At 42.3% G+C, this 10282-nt stretch overlaps 1 protein-coding gene across 1 annotated transcript in view; it reads left to right on the forward strand.

The window, feature by feature from the left end:
• The window catches only part of LOC144799696 (DNA topoisomerase I, mitochondrial-like), a 1324061-nt gene that overhangs the window by 695265 nt on the left and 618514 nt on the right, over nt 1-10282 (forward strand). Inside the window, exon 18 of the mRNA XM_078671191.1 lies at nt 1325-1446. Coding sequence (XP_078527317.1) covers nt 1325-1446 — 122 coding nt within the window. The remainder of the gene's footprint in view (nt 1-1324; nt 1447-10282) is intronic.

Here is a 10282-nt window from a genome sequence, read left to right on the forward strand (position 1 = left end):
AATCCTGTTGCAAGTGCACTTTATATTAAATTCCATTTGGGGATTTTGCCTTTGTTAGGTTTTACCCATTCATGTAATAAAAAAAGAAAAGTTAACAAAGTCTTGCCCGATGGGTTGTGATCTAATTGAGAATGATGAACACATGTTTTTCTGTAATGCACACCTCAAACAACGTGGTCTTGGATCATCCCTCTTTGCCTATGGCTAAGTATTACCGATCGCCTCACAGCCTCAAGGTTGTGTAGGACCAACATGCATGATTCTATTGTTTCTTCCGTTTCTGTCCTCTATGGGGCACATTACGAGTAGGTCATTGCAGTGAGGGGGTCTCAGGGAATTCCGGATTATTTTTTATATCGAATAATTTTGTAATACATTTTATGATGTAACTGTATTACATGACAATTTTAGCAAGGAATGAATTATAAATCTAGTGTATAATGAAATATTTAATGTTTTAGTTTTTTGTACCTTTTATGGTTCATGCAACCGAAATAAAGGATTTAGGAATGAATGACGTCCTTATCAAATTTTCCTATTTTGACCTCGAATTGCTCAAATACCATCTAATTTGCAAATATACAAATTTACACATACTAGTTTTTAATTTGTGGATTATATAAATTATCTTCCACCAAAAGCTGTGAGTCGTTCTTGATTATTTTTTTCCAGAGCTATTGGTTGGTTCAAGTGAATGTGGGAAGAGTAGGAGATGGATGCTTCAAGAAGGATTAGGTGCATTGTCAGAGCAGTATCGTTCTCAGTACTAGACTAAACCAAAAGTATAGGGCAGAAGTCAAGCATATCTTAAGAGCTGCTGGGGCATAGCTTTAATTAGGGCAGATATGTGCGTTTACTGGTACCCAGTTCTCAGCCCACTGCATCCAAGTATACCTGTATATCGCTTTGTAACTGGGGCCTTTTTCCTGCTTACAACAGGACCCATAGCAAATATGCTACACCACAGAGTTGCAGTGGGTCCTAACACAGAAATAGGAGTGCCTTTACTTGCTCCCTCTGAAGTTGGTAGGGCAGAGTCCAAACACCTGCCTTGAGAAGCCGAATCTGCCTGTTACTTGTCATTAAGGAAGTACGGCTTCTAACTTGGACGAACCCAAGCAGTGGCTTGAGAATTGTCATCACTAAGATGGCACACACACTGTTACCTTTGAATTGCATTTCCAGATGGAAAATCAAACTAGTTCTGACTCATTTCTGCAAGCTTAAGATTAGGGGTCTGTCATCTTTCAGACTAAGGGTTTTAATTTAGTTTTCTTTAGCGCCGACATATGAATATTAAATGTATTATTTTGTTTTCGTCTAGGCAAACATTTGCAACTTAGTTCTGCAACCGAAGAAGTTTCCAGTTTCTTTGCAAAAATGCTCGACCATGAGTACACCACCAAGGATGTGTTTCGGAAAAACTTTTTCATGGACTGGAGGAAGGTAAAGTCATATTTTCTAAATCCTGAAAGCAGATTGCTGCCCAGTAGCAGGAAGGCATATGTTAATAATCTTGTCTGTTTTCATACTGGCTCCTTTTTTTGCATTATATTAATTTCTTTAGCTTTTCTGTTTCAAATGTTGCAATTCTGTTGAACTCCAGTGTCACAGTTGTCTGGTTATCGGATGGGTTATAACAACCCTACAGTACTTTGGGGTGGATCTGATCTTGGGACATATATCATTGCTTTTTTTTTTTATCAGACTGGGTTGAGGCTGTGACTGAGACTACAGTTTACATTTAAATCTTTGAATTTGTCTTATACAAGTTAACTGTAAAATCGACATCTTTCAGCCTTTATACTTGGGTTGAATCACCACTATTGCAGAACTGTCCAAAACAGCAATCCATTGCTTCGTCTATATATCACATTTAATCTTGCAGCATCCATGGCTGTGACTTTACAGTAGGTTCAAATTCTACACAAAGCTGCTCCTCGGTTGGTCAGATATTCAAGATTCGCCCTCCTTTCCCTTACACGGTTCAACTTTTGTTTTTTTGAGTTAGAGACCAACATTCTTGGGTTCTGTGAGTTATTTTACTGTGATCTATTGACATCACAGATAAATACAAAGTACATTGAGTCATTACATCTCACCCAACACACCACAGCTTATTGCATTATAGTCATTACACCATAGCTGGATCGATCTATCTCGCCCAGTACCAGTCAGCACTGAGTAGTTCTAGTTAGGACCACATTTTCTTAGGAAATTGTTTTTCTTTGCTTACAACTTTTGTTTCATTTGATGATTCTTCCCTACATTTCCCCCAAAAAAGTGGCATCCACCGCAGCTTCCTCCTAGAAAGTTTCAGGGTGATCCATCAAGCTTGGCCCGAGAAAAAGGGAGATCCTGAAAACCCATTTTCTCTATGCAGTATTCCGTAGGAAAATTGATCCGCAATACAGAACAAAATGGCAGAACAGAATTGCACCAAATTTGGAAGAAAGCCATATCTGCATCCAGAAAGTGTTTTTGTAATTTGGTGTAAATCAATGTTCTAGTTTTTGCAAAATTAAGGTTAAAAATTCTTACATTCAGCAGTTCTAGTTAACTAAAGTAACTATAACTAGCCCCATGAAGTAATTTTAACTCTAGTCTCACCATGCACTGCTTCTATCCTCACATATTACATCACTCATGGCGTTCAATATCAGTATTGATAACATCACTGAAATCTGAAATTACATAATTGAACTGTGCCATCCATTAAAGTAGCACTGTGAAACATGTCTCCAGGCAGGCTGGCTACTGCAACCTGGGTATGCAGTTTCAAACAGTTATTTTGCCGAGGCGAAATAAATATTTTTCCAGGCCGAAACCTTCATTTTTAATACATATGTCACCTTTAAGGTAGGCTATAAATACCTAAAAGACAGGGTACATGGTATTTAAAAGTAATTCTTGTGTATTTAATGCTGTCAATGCCCTGGCAGTGAACACCCCCCCCCCCACACACACACACACAAAATCCTCCCACCAACCATGGTCATTTTTCTCTATGACCATGCCAGCTCTCCCAGAGGCTACCACTGGTTTACACTATTACTAAAATGGTTTACAGGCTTATTTTAATAGTAATTGAAAATCCAACCTCATCTTCAAATCAAATTTTATATTACTAATATCGAAATTACACTTGCAATTTTTTTATTACTTTGCTGTCTAAGCAAAAAGAGCCTTTATGCTATTGTCACCTGACTGCAGATGTCTTTCCTGCGGTAAGATATGGTTTGTTCAGAGACCATGGACAAAGGGATGAGGTGTTAAGAGGTGTATTTTCTTCCTTGAGCAGTATTGCTGGGTGGGGGCGACTACTTGTGCATTCCCTCTGGACAATCAGATAAATGGAGTTGGGTTGGGACATTTGCATCCTGATGGCCCTTCAGCAGGCTGATACGCCTTCCTGAGGTAGATTGGGAGAGAGGAGCCGACACTTGCACCTGAATATGGCTTTGTCTGTCCCCACACAATGAGCTGCTTACCTCCCCTGTAGTGAGTCTGGAGCCTGGGAATGAATGGCAGGCACCTTGTGATCTTCAAAGGCCTCTTTTTCTTCCCCACTTCAAATGCACAACTGAGTATAGGTACTGGACACTGACCCACTAAATCAGAATGGTGCTGGAACCAAGGACATTCTTACTCCATCCAAGGTATTTTTTTAGTGGGCGCTGCGTGGGTCTTGTAGCCGACTTGCCTTCCATCGCGATTGGCCTGAAACTTTGGATTTACCCCGGTACAGCACGACCGCCAATATCCCCTAAGAGCTCTTGACTTTTGAGCATTATTTTGCAATTTACGCTTCTAAAAATCATATCTCAAGTCCTACTTATTGGATGTTTGTACTTTTCATCTTGTTTTAATCAGATAATAGTTCTCTATTTTTATAAACTGGTGTGAAATCTTTGTGTTGTTTTCGCTGTGTTACTGTAATTGAAGTGTGCACAATTACTTTACATGTTGCATCTTAAGTTAAGCCTGACAGCTCTGTGCCAATCTTCTAGAGGGTGAGCACACGTCAATTTAGATTGTATATCTGACTTACCTCTACTAAGATTGTGGTCCCTACTTGGACAGGGTGCACACCTCTGCCAAATAGAAACTCAATTTCTAACACCTACCTACCACCCATCAAGGGGAAGCTAATGTAGGTCCTCATGGACATAACAACCGCTATGTGGTATTGCAACAAGCAGGGTGGAATAGGATCCTGTGCCAGGAGGCCCTGCTTTTCTGGAAATAAGTGGATCAGTAGAACATCTTCCTGGTAGCTAATATCTAGCAGGATATCTAAATGCCAGCACATATGAGCTAAGTAAACATCAGCATTATGAATGCCATCTCCATCCCATAGTCGTAAGAAACATCTTCAGTGGGGCATGTCCTCATAAAATCTGTTTGCCGCTGTCAAATGTGCAGTATCAAAAGTATTGCACACTGGGATTTCCTCCAAGAAAATCACTGGAAGATGCATCTTGATTGCAATGGGACTCTGTTTTCCTTTATACGTTCCCACCTATGCCTCTCCTTTCTTCAGTTCTGAGTAAGGTGAGGACAGACCAGACCTAAATCAATGTAATCGCCCCTAACTAGGTCAGGAGAGTATGGTATCCAAAGACTCAAAGCATTTGCCTTGTAATACAGATATGCTTAACCCCTTCGACGCTCATGACGAGCTGGGCTCGTCATGGCGTAGCCTCCTCGCACGCTCATGACGAGCCCAGCTCGTCACGTAACATGCGCTTTCGCAAAACCCAGCGTACGGGCGGAATTCCGCCCGCACGCATGCGGTTAAGGAGGGTTCTGCGCCCAAGTCTTGCCAAGCTGCACCTCCATACGTAGAGTATATGGGGCAGCCGTTAAATGTTCGATCTGTCCACCACAGTAGTCTGTCATCCCTGCAGCTTTATGTGTCCTTTGAAAAATGAATTGCATTGTGCAGCACTCATCATAATGCCATTCATATCCCCCATCCCTACCTACAAACCAAACCATTGGATGTGTTCTTGTTTGTTCCGTCACTGGCCCAGCTAGGCTGTTCAGCTAATTCAGTTAAGGGTCAACAGCCATTTCAACCTTTTTTTGTTTTTGCCTGATCAATTCTCTCTATTAAAATCATGTGGTGATTTTTATTGAAGGTATGATTTGTTAGTTTGCCCCCAAAGACGTTTGTCCAGCCTTAATGAAACTAGCACTGAGTGTTGACATGTCTAATGGGCTTGCCTTTTGAACTGATGCACAGCTGCTCACTTAGACTACTGTATCTCAAAACAGTTTTCCTGTTTGCCAAATTCACATTGGCCAATCATTAACTATGCCAACAGTTTTTGTGCCACCTTTCTCTTCAAGAGGAGAGGCTCCATCAGCTAAACCCTAAAAGGGCTTTGACATAGCCACACGTTCATGAAGTACTACTGCCTTGACAATCTGGTCTTGCGGGAGGGCCATTCTGTCCACTCAATCCTGCACGACTTCCTAATCTTAGTCTAGTACTCAGACCCTGCACCTTTGGGAGGTACTGCTGTAGTATATATTCTGTGATTGTGAGCAAATCACTGTATCTCCCGATGCTTAAACCACACCAAAAAATGAATATGGCCTTGTTTAATGTGGTGCTCTTGTAAAGCACTCCAATGTTCTTAGACTAGGTTATTGCTACGTAAACTGTTAAATAAAAAGGGGCATGGAGTTTGTTAGAAGTATCTATCAGAAGAGCAAGTTACTAAAATTTAGGAACACTGTTACTGTGCCTATTGTCACAGGTTCATCACTGTCCTCCCTCCTAATTCTGTGCTGTGGTCCCTGCCCTGCATAATAAAGTTCAAAGTTAAATTCTAGGTAACAGGGTGTCAAAATCACGCCTAAAGGCACAGAAGGAGAATCTTTAAGAAACTGATGTCAGCATGCATGGGTGGTGCTAATATGTGGCTCCACTCCATCACTTCCACGGGGGCAAAGAGTTTCCTTTGAGGTACTTAATGGAGTCGATTTGTGCATTGGAGCATAGCTGGAACATTTTCCGAATCCAGTCGAGCACCATGTCATATTCCAAAGATTAGGTATTTGCAGTTAGATTATCTACCAGCAAGAGCCTTGCTAAAGGTAAATAATTTTTTCTACTAGAAGTTGAAATATATTGGGAGTCTATACATCAGAAGGCATTTAGGCCATGCATATGGTCCACACTTGTAAGAAATTGCTGCTCAGTTGAAAAGATTTTTTAGACTTGGTCTCGCCCTATTCGGTGTTTTTATAAAACTGTTTATCAGTGAAACGCCAGGAGATCTTATGCATTGTTCAACTCAGGCACTGTAGAAAAGTCAAGAAGGCATTTAAAAAAACCCTGAGTATTTAGGCCCTCAATTTTTTTCACTCACCCTTTGGTGGTGTTGTGGCCAAATCTTCTCTCTTAAACCACACTTATTAACTGTTCCTGTGTTTCTGACTAAACACTGCTCATCTGGGCACTCCTTGGGTCATGCCTCATATGATTCATGGTAACAGTGTAGACTTACTTTCACAACCCTAACTCTTATCACTTCTAATTGTTTGAGACATTCTGGCCAGTGAGGTTAAGGATCAGCTGGGCCCTCAAAGTATGAGGCACAGTTGACTAAATTATGAGAAAAGAAAAGACATATTTTACTGCATAATATGGCACGTTTAGTGACCGTATTATTTTACTGATTTGTCACTTTTGATCATACAGTATTAATGTATGTAAACGTTTCACCTCCATATTACCAGCTTAACCCCTGAACATAGCTATCAGAAAACTGAGTGGAAGTTTTGACCTTTGCGACCTGTATGGCACTGCAATGTGCCACATATAGCACCTGTTAAGTAATTTTTTATATGTTTGAGCTAGAAATATGTTTCGGTTGAAATATGCAAATTTTGGAGCCAGTGGCAGAGTAAGAGAAAACTACCGTAAATCCACAATTACATGGCCCTCCGCATGAGTAAGGATACAAATTGATTTCTTAGGTTGTAAGGAAAGCCGAGCCCGGCTTTGGTTCCATGATCCTAAAAATAAAGTGGGACTCAAATCACCTTTGAAACTTCCAAATAAATAAATGTTAACGGGAATATTAGTGTCACTGAATTAATTTTCAAAAACTGAATTAATTTTTAACAACTGTAGTGTGAGGTTTAAAACTCAAGACCTGTGTGATTGTGCAGGCTCCCGTAGCAGTGGTGAACGTAAGTGTAACTGCTGCACTGTGTATACCAATTGTACTTGAGTCCGAGGGATTCCTGCCCGCAAGAGTCTTGTGAGAGCACCAGTTTAGAAATAGAGCATTCTTATTGGCCCAGGGGTCATCTCCCTAATGCGGGAGCAGGACTCCCTTGTGAGTGAGCGCTCAGATTGGCTGCCAGCAACATGGGAAAAATGTTGCTGCCAGGCGTTACACAACTCGGGGACTTAGTACCCTGTCGGGAACTTTAAGAAAATAATAATATAACTGGGTTGGGTAGGCTTACCCTACTATCCTAGGCCCCATGGGAGGACCCATAGGGACTCCAACTAAGGCCAAAATGAAAAACTAATTTGGCGGTTTTTGCTGCAATCCTGCCATGCACCGTCAGGATTGCGATCAAAAAATAGTGCCCAACATTTATATTTTTTAGCATATGGGGAGGGGGGAGTGAGTAGGGCCTTCCTCCCCTTGCCATCGGGCCCCGGGTCCCAATCCCTCAGGCTGTTTTAATTTTTTAAGGGGAAGCGGGGCACGCGGGGCACGCCCCCCACCCTGAACTGTTTTTAGCCTCAGGGCCCGCTCACTTGCTCCGTCCGGGGAAGCCCATCCCCGGGACACAGTTGTTTCTCTGCCTGCACTGGTGCAGGTAAGGAATCTTGTCTTTGCTTCTGTCTGGCAGGAGCATTTTCATATCTCCTGCCAAAAGGGAGCAAACACAAAGTCTGCTCCCAGTGGGCAGGAGCTTTATTCTCCTGCCAGCTGGGAGCCAACTTCTATTCTCGTTCCCTGCCCGCACTTATGTGGGCTGGGCAACAGAACAGATTGCTCCCACCTGGAGGCTGTAACATTATTAGATGTTCCCTCCGGTTGGGAACAATGCCGGCTCCTGCATCATGTGTGCAGCCAGCTGGGGCTGTGAGGGCCCTGGTGCTCCCCCAGCAGTCCACAGTGTGTTTAAGGGTACCCTCTTGAAGCCCCAGGGGGCCCGCAGGTCTATTATAGTCTCAGGATGGGGGGGGCTATACAACATGCTGGCCTATAAAATAAAAACATCATTACTGCCACTTTACATAAGCTCAACTTAAAGTGACCCAAGCGCATTTCTGGTCAGTTTTAATGGCACGTTCTTGATGCAGAGGAGTGTGAGGCCATCTCCACCAAACAAAGAACCACTTACTTCATATTGTTAGGAGGAAGCACCCTTGTTTGGTGGATATTTAGATCTTGATCTATAGTCTAGTCATCTTCACTATAAGTGAATTCATTTTGTCACAGATTTCTGGATGGGATGAGATGTCATCAGTGATGTCATAAATGTCATAGAGGTCATGAGTAATGTCATGCGGTGTCATAAGCAGTGCAAGGTGGGTGCGCAAATTATAGTTATTTCTGCTAAACAGATCTGCTGAATTTCTGTGATTTTTAGAATTTGAAACAATGTTTCCACTGAGAAATTCATCTAACTGTGTTACTTTAAACTTTGTTTTATTCAGTTAATTTCTAAGGTTTAGTTTAAACAAAAATAACATCTTATTACACCTAACTATAACGTTACTTTAAGCTTGGTTTTATTTCAGTAAATTTATAGTTTTTCTTTTTTAGTAAAGTAATTTCATTACCACATGTAAAGCCAGCTTTCTCCACTAAGTTCTTTCTATTGGATGACTGGTGTGCATCTATTGGATGGGTAAATGGACTGGCCTCTCCTTTGAGACCTATCTCTCAGATGGTGGGTGTACATAGTATGGTGTGTTCAGGGACTGACCTTTCTTTTCAGACCTCTCTCTGATGACAGGTGTTCATAGTAGGTTATATGGATAGACTTCCCTCTAATTTCAGATCCGTCTCAGAAAATGGATGTGCATAGAAGTGTGTGGGGAGAGGCTACCCTTTCCTTGCAGACCTTTCTCTCAGATAACTAGTTTCCCTTTTAGAGGGTGTAGATGGACTGGCCTCTCCTGTAAGACCTCTTTCTGATGACTGGTTACTGTAGTAGGGTGCTGGAATTAACAGAGATCTAATTCCCGACTGCTTTCTCAGACGACTGGTGTGCATAGTCTAGTGTGCATAGAGACTGGTCTCTCCGCTAAAACTTCTCAGATGACAGGTGTGCAAAGTAGTGAGTGGAGAGAGACTGCAGTTTCCTGTCAGACCTATTGCTTAGATCATGGGTATGCATATTGTGTTGTGTACATGGACTGGCCACTCCTTATAGACTTCCCTCAGATCACAGGTGTGTGTAGAAGGGTGTGGGAAGAAATAAAGGCCTCTCCGCTGAGTCCTCTGTCCCAGAAAACAGGTGTGTACATGGACTAGCTTCTCCTGAAAGACCTCTCTCCCAGATGACTGGTTAGCGTAGTAAGGTGTGTGAATGGACTGGCCTCTCCTTTGAGACATTTCAGATGACAGATGTGTGTAGTAGTGTGTGGAGAGGAAATGTCCTCTCCGGTAAGACCTCTCTCAGATGACTGGTGTACATTGTAAGGTGTGGGGAGTGACCGGCCTCTTCTTCCAGACCTTTCTCAGATGACAGGTGACCATAGTAGGCTGTATGGATAGACTGTTTTCTACTTTCAGATCTCTATCTCAGATAACAGGTGTGCATAGTAGTGTGTTAAGAGGGACTGCCCTCTACTTCAAGATCTTTCTCAGATGTTTGGTGTGTGTAGTAGGAAGTGGGGAGGGACTGGCCTCTCCTTTCAAACCCTCTCTCAGATAACGGGTGCATAGTAAGGTGTGGGTAAGAAATTTCCTCTCCTTACAGGACAGAACTACCAGTTCTTAACAGGACGGACCCAGAGAATACGACTTTCACCCTTCACCTTCGATCCCAAAAGCATCATCTGCGCCGTCACTCAAAAATTATCACTCAGCCCCACCTTGCTCAACAACTACATAACCCCACTGGCTGACATTGTCCAAACCCATGGACTCAACATCATCTGCTATGTGGACAGCACCAAACTCATCCTCTTACTGACGGAAGACTCCACCACTACCAGAACAAAATTCAAAATCGCCATAACGGATGTCGCAGACTGGATTAGGACCAACTGCGTGAAGCTCAACACAGA

The sequence above is a fragment of the Lissotriton helveticus genome, chromosome 12, assembly GCF_964261635.1.
Source record: "Lissotriton helveticus chromosome 12, aLisHel1.1, whole genome shotgun sequence".
Classification (NCBI taxonomy): domain Eukaryota; kingdom Metazoa; phylum Chordata; class Amphibia; order Caudata; family Salamandridae; genus Lissotriton; species Lissotriton helveticus.